The 20,882-nt window shown below is 37.1% G+C and overlaps 1 protein-coding gene across 1 annotated transcript in view; it reads left to right on the top strand.

Moving 5' to 3' along the window:
* Nucleotides 1-20,882, top strand: part of GAP43 (growth associated protein 43) — a 72,474-nt gene that overhangs the window by 34,826 nt on the left and 16,766 nt on the right. Inside the window, exon 2 of the mRNA XM_014064220.2 lies at nucleotides 1,624-2,227. Within this exon, the coding sequence (XP_013919695.1) occupies nucleotides 1,624-2,227 (604 nt within the window). The remainder of the gene's footprint in view (nucleotides 1-1,623; nucleotides 2,228-20,882) is intronic.

Raw genomic sequence — 20,882 nt, 5'->3', positions numbered from 1 at the left:
AGAAACCACCTTTGGTGGGAAGGTAACAATCTTCCGTGTGCCGTTTAGTCATGCCGGCCACATGACCACGGAGACGTCTTTGGATAGTGCTGGCTCTTCTGCTTTGAAAGGGAGATAAGCACTGCCCTCTATAGTCATGAACGACTAGCACAAATATCGAGAGGAACCTTTACCTTTTAAATATTAAAGGAATTGGAGGATTATGGAATCACTTCCTTTTTCTCTGTTTTAAAGATTTTGTAATTAATAAAAAAGATTGGATAGTTCATTTTTTTAGTTCATTTATTAAGATTTATAGGCCGCCCTTTTCCCTGAGGGGACTCAGGGCGGCTTACAATCACAAGGGAAGGGGGTGCAGTATCAAAAGACAAAACAAAATGTGAACAAAGAAAAGAAATAAAACACAACTTTCGTTCAGCAATCAACACTCGGGCGGGTAACTTGAAAACCTATCCCCAGGCCTGCTGGGAGAGCCAGATCTTGAGGGCTGCGCGGAAGGTCTGGATGGTGGTGAGGGTACGAATCTCAACGGGGAGATCGTTCCATAGGGTCGGAGCTGCAACAGAAAAGGCTCTCCTCCGTGTAGGATACACTTTTAAAACAATGTTGAAAACTATATTGGCTACAATAGACCCCTTCTATCCTTGAAACCTATTCCAGAATTTTTCCTTAAGAAAATATTTAAATTGGAAAAAAAAGTGAAGTAGTAGCTTAATGGTTTTTGGTTGAAGATTCCTAGCACTACTAAAAGAGGCAGTGACCAAGACACTTCCTCATTGTTTCCAACAAAACTATAGAGAAATAGCACATGAAATTACATGTTAGGTTTGACTTGAAGAAATCTTTACCATTTTTTAAACATTCAAATTGATGTTAGATTCTTGTATGTTTGAATGGGTTTAAAATTTATGAAAATGTTTTCTTGTATCTTGAGATACTGTTCCAAAGAGACTCCCATTGCTGTTCAGGTTGATCAGAGTTGTTCTACATTGCTAATATGCAAAAAGAAAAGAAAAAAATCTTATGGGATATGTTTATGTAAGGTATGATGCACAAGACTGCATCTCAAGTGTGGACATTGCACATATAAATAAGTTCCTCTATCATCATTTCTATTAGTTTGTGCTAGACATGGAATAAAAAAAAAGAACCACAAGCCTGTAGCTGCTTAATAAGGTGAAAAAGTTACTGTAATATTGTACATCATACCTTCACAATTGGGTTCCCTGTACAATACTTTTATAGAATGCTGAAACAGAAATACTACTTAAATTGGTTGTTGTGAGACTGTTAGTAATTTGAATTCTACAGCATAATAGCAATCCAGATTAAATGGTAATATGTATCAATATTGTTTCCTTATAAAACATGGGGCGGATGAGATATTTATACTTCAATTATTTGGGCATTAGCAATTTAACATTTGTACATTTGTGAACTTTGTATTTTTCAAGAAAAAAGAATACTAGCTCATTCTTTTATGCTACTGTGTCCTTTGCAATATGTTATGTAAATATAACAACTATCATTTTATTATTATTCCACTATTGCTTGGTGGAGACATTTTGAATTAATTGTTAATTAATTATTTTCCCTTTCTTTCATTTCCCCTTCATTTCAAAGGTTGAAAAAAATGATGACATTGACCAAAAGATTGAACAAGATGGCATCAAACCAGAAGATAAAGCTCATAAGGCAGCCATCAAAATTCAGGCTAGCTTCCGTGGACACATAACAAGGAAAAAGCTCAAGGGAGAGAAGAAGGGAGATGCCCCGACTACTGATGTTGAAGGTGGAGAGAAGAAGGAAGTCCTTGCCAATGGTCTGGCAGATGGCAAACCTACTATTACAGAAATTGCTCCAACTGAGAATGCCCTACCTGGAGATGAAAGCAAAGGGGAAAACACCCCAGCAGATGAAAAGCAGGCAGATGGCATTGCTAACAGTGGCTCAGAGCAACCTGTTCCAAAGGCCACTACTCCTGCTACCCCATTGGAGGAAAAGCCTGATCCTGCTGCCACTGAAAGTGCCACTAAAGCTTCCACTGATAATTCACCATCCTTGAAGGCTGATGAAGCCCAAGTCAAGGAGGAACCCAAACAAGCCGATGTGCCTGCTACTGCCACCACTGCCGTCTCCCCTAGTGCTGCAGAAGATGCTACTGCCAAGGCAACAGCGCAACCCCAAACAGACACGGCAGTGAGTAGCCAAAATGAAGCGAAAACAGGTATGCTATAACAGCATGTGAGTAAGCTATTTTACAATACAGATGAGTAGTGAGCAAATGAAGAATTAACCCATAATTTGACTGCTGATGAGATTAATGTGGAATAAAATAGACAGTCATATATCAAAGTGGAATCTGAATGGTAAACTCCACGGTAAGGGTATAAAATAAAAAATCCTTGTGTTAACATCAAGGTTAAGGGTAGGTGTGTATTAATCAGTAAAAATACCTGAACAGCCTGATTTGAAATAGCTGTTAATCTGGGGTAGAAATAACATTTATACAAAAGAGTTAAATTAATATTTCAAGTATCCAGAGATAACTGTGGAGTAGACTCTTGCCTTTTTAGTAGGAAATATAATGCCAAGATAGATTTATAGTACATGCACTGTCTCTATGACTGATACATTTGATCTGTGTAAATAATACTAGCTATTGAATTTAGGGGAACACACATTCTAAAGGTTGATAACCATTGAAAGTCTAAAGTAGGATAAGTAGCCAAACTGGATGATTTTTTTGGCTTAATTCCAAATGATTTCAGTGGAGATGGGCCAAATATGATTTTGAATCACTTTCTTTCAAATTGGTCTTTACATCTCATGAGAAATCAGTGTCTCCTCTGGCTGACTATACAAGGGCATAGTGTTTGAATGAATAATAAACTTTGCAGTTCTAGTTGCCAAAAGCAATTTACTATGAGCAGAAATTGGAATAAAAGGATGGCAGGAAAGTTGCATAAGGAATTTGGAATCAGTAAATTTGCAAACCTGTTTTCTTGGAATACATATCATTTAGTTCAGTGACAGTGTGACAGAATAAATGGACGCTGGATTACAGCCCATTAGGAAACATGCTGCAGAATGTTTCCACAACCCTGTATTTGTGATTTTATTGTTCTGTCCTGTAGCTTGACTTGGCAACTTGGTGGTTTTAGGCTTCTGGATGACTATTGCCTGGCTTCAACAACAGAACCCACACAAAATAGAACAAAGTTTATAGGAAAATTAAATTATTATGCATGGGATGATACACATTATAAACACTATTGAGATAAATGCAGAGATTTTGAAGGTTAATTTCTTAATGATTTCTTGTTTAGATTATTTCCACAAGTTTGTCAAAACTTTAAGCCATTATTCAGGAATAATTTATTAAGTTTCATATGATACATTCTGTTTCTTTATTATACTGTTTAATATAGAACACATGGATTGTTAGGATCAAAATGTAGTAATAGGACAGATGTACTGTATATCTGTATTATTTGCAATTTTGTATAGTAGGGGGACTAAATATTAAATAAATGAGGCAACTGAAGAGAATCAAGTGATACTGGGTTCACAGGAAAGAAATGAGAAGAATTAATAATTTGGTTGCCAGAAATAATGCATCAATGCAAGTGTAATGAATCAATCATTACATTCTTTAAAAAAAATCAGATGATAATGAGCTATAATTAGAATGAAAAGAAATATACTGTATGCCAGCGAAACATGGACACTGACCTCACAATCAGTACAAAAGCTAGGAGTGGCACAAAGACCTATGAAAACATACATGCTTGAAGGCATCACAAGACAAGCTAGAAATACCTGCATGTGGATTAGAGAACAAACAAAAATATCGATGTCATCAAAAGAGTGAAAAAAATGGAAATGGGCTGGTCACACAGTAAAAAGAACTGATGGCAAGTATTCTAAGGCAGTCTTATAAAATGGATCTCACTTGATTAAAAACAATCCAAAAAAGAGGCCTAAAACAAGATAGAGCGAGTATTGTGGGCCCAACTGGGAAAGGAAAGTTCAAGACTGTATTGGTTGGAAACATGCAGAAGAGACCTTCATCCTGTAGTGGATAAACAATGGCTAAATGATGATGCTGTTTTATAGTGAAAACAAATATATACATATCTTTCTACCCATGAGCTGATTACCTGTTGTAATCTCTATGGATACATGAACTATTGCCCTCTCCTCCCATTTCCACTCCTTTCTAAGGCATTTTTCCTAACAACAGCAAAAAAAAATTTTTTTAAGACATTATTTTCCTTAATTTCCACTAAGTGGCAGCATGTAGTCTCAGATTACAGATTAGAGGCAAAACTATACACCAGATTTTAAAACAGTGACAAACCTCCTGTCAATTTTGTCAACATTTCTTCATTCAACAGCAGGTTCAAACTTCGTATGAATGTTACTAGTTTCTTTTCTGTTTCTTACATATTATTTTTTATCCTTTACAGCCTTTGAAGTCCAATCACTTAGTAATTTGTTTAGTAATTTGATTTCAGATGTAAACAGAAAGGCAGAGTTCATTTGTTGCAGTTTTAAAACTGCAAAGCAAAAAGTTTATTTAAATAATTTATATGGTCACCTATTTCACAACAACGACTCTGAGTGACATGCAGGGCTTAAAACAACAACTATACTTGGGTATATATCACATAAATTCTAAGACTTAAAAAAACCTCAGTTAGAAAACATCAGCATTTCAACATCAGTTCACCCAATCACATTGGACAATGCTAGGGGAAACAGGCTGTTCCGACCCCCTCCTCTGTCCAGTAACAGAAGCCGAGACATGCTTAATGAGAATGTCCTTTAATAACAAGACCAGACTCTCAGTGGCTGAAAGCCAAGTAAACAAACAGATAAGGACCTTGGCAGCAAGCCCAACAAACCTTGGCAGCAATCCAGCATGCCAAGTTAGTTTCTCTTTAGTCAAAGCGTTGACTTCTGCAAGAAGGGCGTGGCACAAGCAGTCTTTTTTATAGTCTGGAGAGGAGCCTAATGATCATCAGCTGAGTGTAATTACCTCCTGTAATTATGTAATTGTTCTTGACGCCGAGTAGCTCTTCGAGGGCGTGCATCCCGGAACAACTCACTATTGGTTTCTGGATCACTCTCCCTTGTCTCCTCCCCACTGATCCAAGGCTCAGGCACCACCTGGTGGCCAACCAGTCTCTCTGCGACCTGCTCGGAGTCACAACCCTGTCCAGGGTCCTCCACATCCTCCAGGGCTGACTTATAGGGCCCTTCGCTGTCGGAGTCTGGTGGCAGCTCCAACGGCTCCTGCTGGGCCACAACACAGGCAGTTCATCAGTGCCATGAAAAAGGCTGAGAACTGGAGCCATCCAGATTTCAAAATGGGTGCTATTTCATGGGAGAGATGGTGCCACAGAGAAGACTTGACCTTTGGATCCAACAAAATGGTACTGTTTGACAGAAGGGACTCAGGGTATGTACTTCTTACTACATCTGGAGGCTAAGCAGAAACAGTGGAGGAGAGGTGGTCCTGCAAGTATTTCCCACTGGTTCTTGAAGGTTAGCTTTATTGAGACAGCCACTGGAACTCTGCTTGCTGTGGTCCCCAACAGAGTATCCGTGTCCCATTGTTCCATAGATAGTCAGGCTCTTTTTTCCATACTTCTGAATTTTGTAGAACTCTATAGAACTCATCTTTTTTTGCACTGTTGGCTCATTATTAATTTTTTGTTTGATGGACATTATTTCTTCCCTTGCAGGGGGATAAAATTTTACAATAGCTAGTAGACAATACATAAACAGTATAGGATTCATACCAAAATGCTATATCTACGCTTCCAGTGGGTGAATACACAGTTCCCACAATCTCAAAATTATTTCCACCAAGGACAAAGCTAGAACTTTTCTCTAAATGGGAATTGACATGTAATGGTTTCCCATCAGAGAAATTGTGCTTTTAGTTGATATTTCTGATTTGGTATCAAAGAATGTTGCTTCCCTTTCATCTCCCACATATTTCTGGTGCATTAAAGGATTGGTGCAGGAGCAAGGAAGGGAGAATTAGAGGCATCATAACTAGGAATGGCATCTTGTTAATCTTGAAAATGCATCTGAATATTCAAAGAGAAACACTTAAGAGAACTTGTTTTTGAAATGCTGATGACATATTTTGAAAGAGAAATTTCAGTTTTACTTGGTCTCTTCACAATTCCTTGTTTATTTATTTTCTACAATGTGAGTTCTTCTCCTTTATCTCAATGGTTTGAGGGCATGTTATAAAATTTATCCTACATTGCTGTAAAAGAAATAAAAGTGCAAACATTTGAAGTGGAAAAAATGGAGCAAGAGTTTTTGTGGAAATTCATGGATATTCCTCAAAAGGTTCTGACTCTTACTGTAAAAATGGTATACAATATTGTCTCAAGTCACTGAGCAAAAAAAGCTGTCAGTGTAATTGGTAGTGGAAAGCTGCCAATAAATAAATGAATTCAATGGCTACAAGCCAGTAACATTGGCTAGCCACTGAGACTTGGCTATTACTAATACAAAAAGTAAATGCAGCTCAACCTTTTTTTTCTTACAGTATTTCTGCAGTTACCTCAGTTTTCTAATCCAAGACTATGATCTCATCAGTGACATTGACAACATATGAGCTCCCTCCTTTTCTTTGTCCTTTGTCTGAGAAACATATTTCATGAAAGGGGATAGATTGAAGGACATGTCAATTCAATCAGATGTCAGCAAAATGGCAAAATTACTTAGTTTGGTTTCTCCCCCTTCTCTTATTATCTATGTCCCATCTTTTAAGGATTATTTCTTCCGGGATTCTTAAATATTTTTACATTAATCAGTCTAATGGTTTTTTCAGACAGTGGCCACAGAATATGAATATTCAGGTTTTGTTGGAAAAAACGTTATAAGAAAAATGTGTATCTTAGAATGAAAAGTCATTAGGAAAGACTTGAAGCAAGATGGAATTGTGGTACATATTCTCAGAACAAAACCCTCTGGGATACTTCCTTGAGTATGTTTAGCATAGTTGAAGAAAATACTGCATAGGATCTATTGAAAGAAAATAATATATTACATTCTATTAGGGTTGGGCAATGAGTAGCCTTTGGCTTGATTAGATTATTTTCATAAATTTTCTAGAAACAAGTTTTCCTTCACCTTTTCTAGGAAAAAAGGTCATATAGAGAAAGAGGTGTATAGAAAGAGAAGGGAACATCAACAGAAGGGGGAAAATGAACCCAAGAAAGAAAAAGCTAGAAGGATGGCCCCTGCCCACTTTTAGCTCAGCCCTAAACTGTACAAGGCCCTTAGTTCCAGCAGATATTCTCAAAGAAGCATAGCTTTTGAAGGGAAGGGGTGACTTGCAATTACTTATTATAACTTTTGTTTCATAAAAAGCTTTGATATTTTTTAAAGTAAGAGGACAGGTACTTATCTTTTAAAAAAACGTAAAGCATTTAACTTGAGTGGGAAACTTCCTACACATTCATAATAAAATAATCCAATGAACATATATTTTATTCTGCATTCCAGTAATCCATGAATCACATTGATTTTCATACCAGTTTCACAGAGAAACCAATTTTCACAAATTCTTTCCAAACACATATTGGAAAATAAGGGACAAAAACATTTAAGTATTTCTTGCACATATAGAATGGTTTCCAGGCAGTATTTTTGCTGTGTAAAAATGTACACAAAAATCTACACCCTACAAATTTAGATAACATGACCTTTATATCTATGACAAACCTTCATTTTAGAGCTGCTATCACACTGGACAAATTTAGTACTCTTTTCCATTTCACTCCGTTTAATCCAGAAATCTTTATAGAGATTACTCTTAAGTGAGCAAACACCACTTTCCTTGTGGCAGTACTACAAGGATTAAAAATAATATGCAATCTGTCTGTGATAATTTTCTTTTTCACAAGGTGTGGGTTGCACGTGGATCTATAATAAAATCCCTGCATGAATTTTTTGTATGTTAATTTTTATTCAGTTTGTTTTGCGTGACTCTACTTGTATTATTCTTCTCTTGTCCCTATTAAGAAATACATGCTAGTTTTAGTATTGTGAATGTTTTAACTAGCAGTATCTGTCTCTTACGAATGCGGTGGCTCAGTGGCTAAGATGCTGAGCTTGCGATCAGAAAGGTTGGCAGTTCAGCGGTTCAAATCCCTAGTTCCATGTAATGGGGTGGGTTCCCGTTACTTGTCCCAGCTTCTGCCAACCTAGCAGTTTGAAAGCATGTAAAAATGCAAGTAGAAAAATAGGAACCACCTTTGGTGGAAAAATAACAGCATTTGGTGTGCCTTCTGCATTTAGTCATGCCAGCCACATGACCATGAAGACGTCTTCAGACAGCGCTGGCTCTTCGGCATTGAAACGGAGATGAGCACCGCTCCCTAAATTCAGGAACATCTAGCACATATGTACAAGGGGAACTTTACCTTTACCTTTTTATCTGTCTCTTAAAATGGTATTACTATATTTAATATCAAATGTTATAAAGATTCAGTACACATTACAGGATAATGTGGTAGTTAAGATGTTGGACTAGGATCAGAGAAATGCAGAGATTAAACCCTCTTCAGCCTTGTATGACAGTATATCAATCACTAATTCTCAGTCCAGTCTACTTTGCAGGAGAAATATTGGAGGAGGACATACTATGCCTTGTTCTCTGGAACAAAACTATGATATTTACAAATAAACGAATGCATATTTATAATGCTTAATATATAGGTTTCATTAGTGCATAATTCCACCTCTCCATTATGATTTTCTCCTATACAATCCATTGTACTGCTTGTTAAGGAGAAACAGTAGTTATGCAAATGAAATAAATGAAAACTCTTTTCTGCCTCAAATGAGGATGAAGGGATCAGTCAATGGAACCAACTTCTTAGTTTTCATGAGATCCATATCCTGCCCCTTTTAGATGTATGTTGAGGCTTGGTTTGTGACGCTATGTCCACCATCTTCAGATTTGGCCTCTTGCTGACATCCATGGATGTTTACTTCCATCAGTTGACACCAATAAAATGTGATGTTTATTATGGAATTGCTGCCTAATGCCCATTATGTTCTCTTTTAAGCATAAGGGTTGAGTTATCTTTTTTGTCAACATTTTAATGGACATTAAATACTGGAGGAATCCTCTATTCAGACACTGGATTCGAAGTTTCCTTAGTGTTTTATTTTATATTTATTTGCTGTTATTTAGTTTTAATTATGTAGTTTTTTGAATAGTATTTTATTAGAGATAATATTTTATATTGAGCTTTACATGAGAGTCTGAATGAATAATATTACTATGAATAGAGTACTATCTGTGGCAGGTTATCAGTGGGATTCTAATAATCTCATATGAGATTAATGAGACACCTTAATAAGTGTACTTATGGATGTTAATTAAATGAAAGAAATTCATTTAATTCATCTTATTAAAATGGCTTGATCACAATTTGCACAAAAGTTCTATTATCAAGGGACTTCTTCATAGCTACTTAAAAGCCAGCTCACGCCTGCTGCAAGTGACCAAACAAGATGGAGCACAAAGATGAATTAAATTAAACAAAACAAAACACAGTGAATAATTCTTGCTTCCACATTGCTTTCTGAGAACTAGACAGATAGTGATTGTTTTTTTTTAAATTTCATCCTGGGAGGTGGGTGTCATCATTTAAATTGCAACCCAATGAAGATCCACTTTTAAACATGCTTATCTCTTGAGCAAAAGAGCTATAGAATTAAGGAACTCTTTTCAACATCCTAAACATCGGCTAGAGTCAGTAAAATGAGATACGGTAACTTCAAAAAAAGCAAAGGATCTCTTGTCACTATTCAGGACCTTTGATCTAAAGGAATCTGTGTTGTTTCAGGTGTAGAAACTGCATGTATGATATGCAAGCCTTTTTCATATAGCTTCCAAATCTATGGACTCTGGAATGTGGCCAACAAAGCAGAGTAGAAGTTGTTGTTGTGATCACAAATTGTGATCACAAATTGTGCTCTACATGGGGCTGCCCTTGAAGAGCACCCGGAGACTTCAGCTAGTACAGAACGCGGCCGCGCGAGTGATAGTGGGCGCACCTCGGTTTGCCCACATAACACGTATCCTCCGCGAGCTGCGCTGGCTGCCTGTAGATCTCCGGGTGCAATTCAAGGTCTTACTTACCACCCATAAAGCGCTCCATGGTAGTGGATCTGACTATCTGAGAGACCGCCTCCTGCCAATAACCTCCCTGCGTCCCATCAGATCGCATAGAGCGGGCCTCCTCTGTATTCCATCCGCCAGTCAGTGCCGACTGGCGACCACCCGGAGGAGAGCCTTCTCTGTTGCTGCTCCGACGCTATGGAACAATCTCCCCGTGGAGATCCGTACCCTGACCACAGTCCAGGCCTTCCGCACAGCCCTCAAGATCTGGCTAGCCCGTCAGGCCTGGGGATAAATTTTCTTGCCCCTCCCGAATGCTGAGTGAATGTTGTGTTTTAGTACTTTTTGTTATCTCACATTTTTTTTCCTGTATTTTGTCTTTCACTCCCCTTCCCTTACTATTGTAAGCCGCCCTGAGTCCCCTCAGGGAAAAGGGCGGCCTATAAATGTTAAATAAAATCAAAAAAATCAAAAAAAAATTAAAAAAATCACTGAGTATTCTTGCATTTTCACAAAATGTGAGGAAATGTTTTATAGTTTTAATGATTAAAATTGCAAATCAGAAAAAACAATGTTCATTATGACAATTTCTTGGATTTCACACCATTTAAAAAATAATCATCATCCATATAATTCCTATGAACAATTGTTAAATACCACAGGCAATATAATATTTTTGTAGAGTTTATTTTGGGACCAACAAATGGAGCAGTTGCCCTATGGTCCTCCATCCAAACTATAATTTAGTTTTCTAATGTTGAAAGTCGACCCTTTGCTTCTTCTCTAAGGCGTGGCAGTCATGTAAATCTTTGTACATGTAAGATCTTATGCAAGAGGTTATGACTTATGTAACTCCCATATTGTTCAGATTTGAGAGTTTAGGAAAATGAATACACACTGAAATGGATCCAGCCAAATCCCTCATAAATTGGCCCTTTGTTGTCACATTCCTCTCTTTTTAAAATCTCATGAAAATATGGAAACTATTCAACAATGGGATAAATCACTAAATACATGTAGTAGTTAGTAGTGCTATTGCATACATCTTAGCAACACAAATTGTAGATGCTGGCAGGGGCTGATAGCCAATTAGATTTTCTCTTTTGAAAGTCAGCTATTCACAGAATTGAACAATGCAAATCATTATCCCTTCCTACTCCAACTGCGAAATCAATAATTCCAATTACTTAGCAACAAAAATAATGGCTATCCATTCTTCTACATTTCACCTCAGACTTTTGCTGTGAAAAGTTTATTTTTTTTAAAAAAGGAGCCTAAGAATTCTGAGAGGTTATAATACTGCAATCAGCTTCATCTCCATTTTCTTCTGACACAATCAGTTTTAATGTAATGGCCTTTAATTTATGAAAACTCCTGCTATAGAAAGCCTATCAATTCCTTGGGTAGAACAGATTGTTTCCTTTTTTTATTTAACAAGTGCAATATGTCTGGAAGATTTTTTTTTGCCATTTGATTGGTCAGCAACAGAAAACCTTGAGAGAAAATCAAGCTGCTACAGCACAACACACAATATTGATACTGGTTTTCATTATTTGTTTCTGACGCCTTGTGTTTCTCTAGTTGTCATTTTAGGTTAGGTTAATTCCTAATTAAAATAATCTATAGTTTACAAACAGCCATCATCTTGAGAAAGAGGTAAAGAAATAAAGAAAGAGAATGGCATGTGAAAATGTAATACTTTAATTTGCCATCCAAGAAGAAAAAAAAGGTATAATGTTTTAAACTTAAAACACAAAATTTGACCAACACATTTACTGACTCCTACTAAGGAGCAATATGGAAGTTTTTCAGTTCTATAAAACTTTTTCTCAGACAATAAATTAAAAGGAAAGTAGAAGTGGATAACAGAACATAGATTCAGCATGAAACAAATTCTGTTTGTTTCAGACATAATGGTAAACTGATAAATAATCTGATGCCACTATGTTTAGAGGCTCTGTTTATATTAGTTTCTTAAATGAAAAACGATAACCATTTGCACAGACCTATTTTGTAATCAATTGCATATCTATTTTTCAATTTACAGTTTAAAATGAGATGTAGGGCTCATTCTCATTTCTCCAACCATGGCATAAGCCTATTTAGGTAGCATTAATTTTATGACCCATACTTATAATTTTTTAAAATATAATTTGACATAATTCTTGTCATGGACCAATTTAGCATGATTCATCAATGATGTGGTTGCAAATGTTGACCAAGGTGGGATCTGCCAACTCCTATTGCTACATTAGGAAGCTGCAGGCATGCCCTCTCTGTTCTAATTGTTAAGAATTACTCTCCAGGGCCATTTTGGTGTGTGTTACAGAAGAACCTACATCTGTCTTCTGCAGAGGCATCTGCCCATGTTATGCTTGACTGGTGCTTTTTGGAATGCTTGTTAGGTCTTACATGGGCTCCTTATAAGCAGGGGTTTAGCACTCTTTAAGACCTATATTTTAAACATGAATTGAACACTATTTTGTGGAAAGATAGAAAAGGAAAGAAGGAAGGAAAAGAAGGAAAGAATGGAAAGAATAAAAAGAAAGAGAAGAAAGAAAGAAGGCTCTACCAGATTACAGCTGTCTTTGCTATGAACTTCAAACAAGGCTTGGTTACCCAAGCTTTGTGTTTTTTTTAAATTTATTTATTTTATTTGGTTTGTCAAGCATGTATGAGAAAACAAGTATAAGTATGAATATAACATAAACATATAAATCTAAGCAAGTATACACATAAACATAAGAAATGAGTACAGTAGGACAGGGACGGTAGACAGGCAGGTGTGCTTATGCACGTCCCCTTTGCATTACTGATTCTGGTCCTGGTTTTTTTTATTGGGGTGGGGGTGGGGAGGTGGCATTGCTGTTGAGGTTTATGGAAAGAGGTTTGTATCACTGTATTTTATACTATTTTTATTACTTTAACAGGGCAATGTGATTGGTTTTTTTTTGCCTACTCCATTCTAGTTCCATGGCTATCTATGTGTTACGTCTTAGTGTTTCCAGCCAAAGGGATAGAGCTGGATTCCCTGCTATTCCAATGCAGCACTAGTAGAAGATGAAACTTGCTCATGATCATTTCCTACCTACCCATTCACCTGTGCCTCTTCTGCCCTTTTGACCTGTCAGCCAAACTATTTGGGATCAAATAGTACTTTTCACCTGGTGAAAAATTAGACTGGTGAAATAGTTCCACTGACAAATCATGGAATTACGAACAGGAAATTTTCCCGTGAATGTGATCCGAACTGAACAATTTGACAGATTAAATATGTTAAATATGCCATTCCAAACAACTGACTGCATTTATCCAATTCTACTTCTTTCCATGCTCCAGATACTGGTTAGTAAAAAGGCTACACTTAGTGGAAAAGTAATGAAGCCGGGACAATTAAAGAGGTTTTGTTCTGCATTAAAATAGTGAGGGCAGCATTGATCACCAGCTTTGTTACTATGGCAACTGGTCACTAAAGTTTATATTGGTAAACTTTTCTTTTAGGTACTGATAATAAACCCATGGAATAGACCTGGAATAGGTAGTGAATTCTAAAAAAAATTCACCTGCTGAGAATCTTCTTGTCTTGTGAGAAACTCTACAAAACAAAATTTGACAAGTATGTTAATAAATAAAAAATAATCATCTATTTCAAAATGCAATAATTTATTTCTCTATTGTTAAATTTCCTGTTGCTCCTCCTATCTCCCTGGTTCAGAACTAATTAAATGTGCCTGTTAGCATGACTCAAAAGTAATTACTATGATATTTTCACACCTGGGCTTCAATGACTCAGCACAAGAGCTCAATATTCCCCTTCTGGGCTTTTGGGGGATAGTAATTATTAGATTTGGCAGAATGGGTGTCTATGCAATCATTAAAGGTTTTGCCTTTGTGTCTGGGCAAATGACAAAACAAAGGAAAGGACGTCAAAGGAAGAGTGAGACCTTGGGATGAATTGCTGCCCTGCTACATCATCCTACATAGAGTTTAATTAATATCTTAGTTGAGTCTTGGATATTTTCTTTTAATGTTAGTGCACTCTGTGCACCAGCAACAATAAAACAGTCCCTCCAAATACATGAAAATATTTCTCATTTGTAACTATCCAGTCCCTTACTAAGATTTTCTTAATTCTGTAGGATGAGTAATAGGATTATACCATGGGAAATACTTTTAGAACATTTGTAAGATCTATTGTTAAATTAATCTAACCTTTTGTCATTACTTTTAAAATTCATTACTCAATGGCAATTGCAGCAGCCACAGATTTTCTAATCCTTTAATTCTCATGCCTGACACCATCATTGCTGATTAAATCCATGTTACAGTAATGGGATTCATGGGGAGAATTGGGATTGTCAACTAGTCATCTTAAATATGTATGTATCAGAAGCTGTCCTTTGTCCATTTGTTGGAAACTCAATGTTACAACGTAGAAATATAGAAATATTTATGATTTATCTCCAAAAGCTTGGATGATAGCTTCAATTTATTTATTTATCATATTTAAGAACCACCTATCTCTCTCAGAGAGGGACTCTGGGCAGTGTACAATGAAATATTCAAAGCATAAAAACATATATGAAATTTAAAGGAGGCAAAGAACGTTAAAATTATTTTAAAAATATGGAGAGGCTTTCAGAATGCGAACCAGCCCCAGGGCTACCTGTTCCTCTATGCACCCTGGAAGGCCAGAAAAGTGGGGCCCTATCTCACTTCTGAGGGGGGGAGTGTTTCACAGGATGGGGGGCAATGGCAGAGAAGGCTCTCTATATGAATCTCACCACTTGGAATTTTTGGGAGGTCTGTAACATACCTTTCTTACCTGATCAGGTGGGATGGGATGATGTAACAGGATAAGGATGGCTCCGTAGGTAGCCTGGTCCCATGCTATTTAGATCTTTCTAAGTCATAATTAAAACCTGACTTCGTCCTTAAAGTAAACTGGCACTCAATACAGCTTGCGAAGCAGAGATATTACATGGGTGTTTCTTTGGGCACCCAATATAGCTCACATGGCCACATTCTGCACCAGCTGATGCTTCTAGATACTTTTCAAGAGTGGCCTCATGTAGAACATATTGCAAAGTCCAAATGGGAGGTACATTCACACAGTCATGAGTAACTGAGTGGAAAATTTCCCAATTTAGGAAAGGGTGCAACTTTACACAATAGGAAGTTGAGTGAATCCCACTAGCCACAATTGCTATCTGCACTACCAACAGCCTCTCTGCCTTATCAGGATTCAGTTGAAGTGTGTTGTTCCCACAGCCTCCAGGGTGGAACTAGGTATCATCAGCAAACTGGTGATACTCATTCCATGGTGATGGATAATCTCACCCAATGTTTTCATGAAGATGTTAAAAGGGACTGCAATGAGCCCTGCAGCATGCCACAAACAATGGTTGTGAGCTGGACCTTTTCCTCCCTATCAATTGGAACTGGATTTGGAGGAAGGAATGTGAACTATGAACTATGCCACCCATCTCAAACACCCTAAATCAGCCCCAAAAATGCAATGTTGATGCTATCAAAAGCTAATGAGAGATCAAGAAGAGTAAAGATGGATGCACTACCTCTATCCCTGTTTCATCAGAGATCATGAGTGTGACCGATATCTCATATTTGTTTCCGTCCCATATCTGAATCTGAAACCTGACTGAAACAGGTCCAGATAATCCATTTCCTTAAGGATTCTCTGAAGTTGAATCTTCTGTATCCTTAGATAGTTCCTATTGGCCTCCATTTTTTTTTTAAAAAGTCATTTATTTAGAAGTTTTAAAAACAGACTGGTCTCAATTAGTATGGATAATTAATCCAATGAAATGGTCACATTATTTGAACTATTCAAAGTGATACTTCTATGGAAAACAGGGAAATTGATTCCAGCTCTATGAAAATACACATTTATGAAAACAGAAATTTTTAAATGTTTATTAATGAAATATAACACTAGAGGGTATAAGGAATATATAGTAAGTTGAAAACATTTATTCTTTTAAAATATTTTAACGGTGTAGAGTGAACTGTTTTTTCTTTAAATCTTCATATATATGCTGGTAGATTCAGGTGCTTTATCTCCTAATTGCAGAATTTGCATGCTGTTATCAAGATTATGATCAGCATCCATATTTTTTTTTGTCTCACAACTTTTACATCGCAAAAGACATCTTCAAAATCCTTCAGAGAAAACGCCTTCAATGAGCACATTGCTATTTTCCATTGATGGAATCTTCTCCATTGTGTGACATAAAAATTATAGTGTCATCAAAACCCAAATGACAACTGTACGTACATGAGTCTTAATTGTACCTGTTCTACATTTGCATTTGCTGAATTTTGGTATATATTAAATATGACCTGGTATCAATTTATAATTCACATGAAATTGAATATTGCATTATTCAAACTTGCATTAATCATGAACTAGCTGTAATAAGAATCTCAAGTTGAATGTTGCAGGGTTCTGCTTTTACATGAGAATTAGTTATTTTTATATTTTAAATAAAGTCAGAATACAATAATAGAATCAGAAAGGACTTTGGAGGTCTTCCAGTCTGTTCCTGTTCGATTAGGTGATCCTATAACACTTAGACAGATGCCTGTCCAGTCTTTTCCTAAAAGACTCCAGTGATGAAGCACCGACAACTTGTAAATGCAAGCAGTTCCACTGGTTAATTGTTCTCACTGTCTGGAAATTTCTCCAAAGTTCTAGGTTGTTTCTCTTCTTGATTAGTTTCCATCCATTGTTTTTTGTCCTGCCTTCAGGGGCTTTGGAAAATAGGTTCAACTTCTCTTCTTTGTGGAAGTCTATTAGAATATGCTATTATGTCACTCCTAGTCCTTCTTTTCATTAGACCAGACATACCCAATTCCCGCAAACAATCCTAACATGTTTTAGTCTCCAGCTTCCTAATCATCTTTGTTGTTCTTCTCTGCACACTTTCCAGAGTCTCAACCAGGAGTGGGTTCCTGCCAGTTCTAACCTCTTCTATAGAAGAGGTTCCACAAATCTACAGTGCCGTTTAGAACTGGTTCCAGCTCCCTCCTCCCGCCTGTCCGCACATCATCAAGATGAAGAGCAAGAGGAGGAATTCTGGGAGTTGAAGTCCACAAGTCTTAAAGCTGTCAAGTTTGAACACCCCTGGTGTTTTTTTTCTAAAGGGTTAGGGGTGCAAGGTCTTGTAACTTGACAGCTTAAGACTTGCATGCTTCAAATGCCAGAGTTTCTGAGCCAACATTTTGATTGCTAAGCAAGAGCATTGTTAAGTGAGTTTCACCACATTTTACAAGTTGGCCACGCCTACCTGGTCACATGGCAGGCAAGCCACTCCCACAAAGCAGGCCACACCTACAGAAGAGATTCTAAAAAATGTTGAAACCCACCACTGCTCTCAACATCTTTTTTCAATTGTGATCAAAACTGGGTCTAGTATTCCAACTGTGGTCTTATCAATGTATTATAAAGTTGTACTAACACTTCAGGTAATCTGCATTCTAACCCTGTGCTAATGTAGTCTAGGATTACAGTGGTGCTTTTTATTTGCGTCTGCAGCATACTGCTTGTTCATATTTAAGTGATTCTCTACTAGAACTCCAGGATCCTTCTTACAGTTGCTACTATTGAGGCATGTTTCACCTAAGCTCTACCTGTACATTTGGGTTTTTTTTTTGCCTAAGTGTAAAACCTTACTTTGAATTTAATTTAATTTTGTTAGATAGGGCCCAGTGTCCTCATGTCTGTCAAGATCCATCTCGATCTGGAGCCTATCTTTGGGGCAGTGATGGCAAACCTTTTTGGCACCGAGTGCCCAAACAGGAATGTGTGTCCATGCTTGCAACCCAGAAACTGCGCCACCTAGTCTTTGGGTTTCCAGCACATGCATGCGCACCAGCAATCTGGTCTTCAGGTTTCCAGGGCACCAGCATGCATGAAGCTCAGCATGGGTGCTGGAAAGCAGTAGAGCAGTTGGCGATGGTGCACATGTGCCCACAGAGAGGGCTCTGAGTGCTATCTCTGGCATGTGTGCTATAGGTTTGTCATCACGGCTCTGGGGTGTTGACTATTGCTGCCAGCTTTGTATCCTTTGTTGGTGCTTGTAAGGCTATGTGAACCTTACATTGGTTCAAAACTTACTATGGCTTCTGAGAATAGCCATTGGCATTTATCAGATTTTTACCTTGCCTGCTTGCTATTTAATATATAAACTGTTGGGAGATTCACAATTCTAATACTCCCATTTCACTGAAATTTAAGGATGGTTTTCAAGTTATAAATCATTATATTGATAATGAACGGATAGTATTGATAATGTATCACCTGCTTTGAAGAATTAAAAGAATTAAATATATATATATATATATATTCTCAAGAGGCTATTTCTGACAGTAGATAAATATAGTACAGTGAACAACCTTCCTCTTTTAAGAAAAGTTATTGAGAAGACAATAGGTTCAGCGTGCCTTGAATAAAGCAGACTATCAGGACCTTTTCAGTCAGGTTTCAGCTTGGAATGGACATGATGGCTTTGTCACAGGTCTCCTGGATTTCTCAGCAACTTTGGTACTAACCTTCTGGATTGTGTCTAGGGTTGGGTAATGGAGAGAGGAACTGTTTTGTGGTCATTGTCCTCATTTCTCTGTGACCAACTCCATGGGATGAATGGGCTCAGATTGAACTCTAGGTCTCTGCAACATGGGATGTTTTAGGTGTTGGATCTCTTGCCCCTCCTCTTTGATATCCACATGAGTGCTGGCAGATGTACTGCACTGAATGCAGTATCATCAGTATATCTAAGTTTTCACCCTGAATTAGCAGTGATGCTGTCCTGGAATTAGTCCATTGCCCATAAACAGGTTTGTAAGGGTTTGGATGGAGAAGAACTGGCTTTGACTCATACCTAGCAAGATGGAGTGAGTTTTTGGCCCTCCGAGGTCTGCTGGTGTGTCATCAACAGAACTGGTGTGCAACAACTCCTGGACTCATGGTTCCTTCTTGGGCAGATGGCAAATGCAGCTTGGAGAGCCTTTGCACAGATTCATCTTGTGCACCATTGTGCCCATTTAGGGACCACAGGTGCTTTCTCACAGTCAATCATGCCCTAGTTACGATCAGGTTATAATGGATTCATGTTATTATGAATAAATGTATTAGATTACATAGGGTAAAAGCAACTTAAAAGCAATTTTAAAAGATTTAAATTGTTGGATTCGACTGGAAGCCAAAGTAACAGCATGATCAGCATAAAACTATCTGAATTCCTACAGAGCCACAGAGGTATTGGTGCAATTACTGGTTTTTTTTAAAGATATCCTAAAATGACAATATTAATTGAAACAACAATAATAGGCTAAAAAGCAATAGGAGTGAAGTTTTCCCTGGATTTATCTCTAAATTTACGTGCCAAATTTTGATAGTAACCAACAAAAATGGCTTTCAAAGGATGTCTGTTGTATTTATTTATATGTAAACATCCTGATTCTACCAGAATTATATTTTATGATATTTGTTTTCCTAATAAATACTGAACACAAAAGCTTTGTGAGAAAATATATATACAGTAATTGGTGAAACTATAATGTGGTATCTTGGTTTTTTTTCACTATGTTTATTAAATATACAGGGTGCAGCAATTGCCAGTTGTGTAGGACATTACAACATTTTGGAAAAAAAATGCTCTAGAAATGTTCACATTATTATCGCTTTTTAAAGACAACTTGTGGAATGTATGTATACATTGCATTCTTCATTTGAAATACTATTTTTAAAATATATATATATATATTTAATATATCAAAGTTTCTCCTGCTGAATACAGACTCCCCAAATGTATTGTACAATATTTTGCAGACTGCATATCATTGTTGGCTCTAAAAGTTGTATCCTAAATCATCATCTTGTACTGTCTGAATGGCCAGATATCAGTGATGGGAAATAAATGATGCAACTGTGACATCACTGCACAGCGAGCTGTTCTGCCTTTGCTTTTCCTCATTGGCTTTGATGATTGCTGGGGTCGGACAACTTGCAGTGCAGTGATGTCATGCCACACGTTTCACCTTAATTAAGTCTCAAGCCGGAGAGCGAAGGAAGAAACACAGATTGTTGCTTTTGGTGAGAACAACGTACATCTACCTATGACTTCCATTTTGTCATGCTAAAAGCAACAAGAAACAATGTAAGTTCTTTCAGTCTGAAATCCTTATGCCTTTTTCTTCTTTATTTGTATTTCGTTTAAATGACATCTTACTTTATTTTGTGCATTACTGTGTTTAAGATTATCATGGTGAGAAACAGCATTAAGCTGCATCTTTATCTGTCTTTTTCATAGTTCTTACTGCAGTATTTCACAGTAGAGGTAGCATTTCTCAGGTATGTGGTTTGAAGCAGATTTATGTATTTATCACTTGGTGTATTCTTTTCATAAGAGTAATGATAGATCTACAAATATACTGGAAAAAAGATCTCAAGAAATCTGATTAAAACTGTAATCTTATTTCCCTTTACAGAAAGCCAGCTGTATTGAATTTTGTAAATTACCGTCTAAGTAGACTCATAGAAACTTGTTCTGTAACAATTCTTCTTCAAGCAGTGACCACTCATGCACTCCTTTAGCTAGTAATATTTACAGGAATGGGTGGCATTTATTTGGTTTAAGCTGATGGAAGAAATCTTCTAATAATTAAATAAGGATATGGGAGAAACAAATCTGCT

This window comes from Thamnophis sirtalis, unplaced genomic scaffold (genome assembly GCF_051295495.1).
Source record: "Thamnophis sirtalis isolate CommonGarterSnake01/CBP01778 unplaced genomic scaffold, rThaSir2_p1.2 scaffold_8, whole genome shotgun sequence".
Classification (NCBI taxonomy): Eukaryota; Metazoa; Chordata; class Lepidosauria; order Squamata; family Natricidae; genus Thamnophis; species Thamnophis sirtalis.
This window is presented reverse-complemented; position numbering and strand designations above follow the sequence as displayed.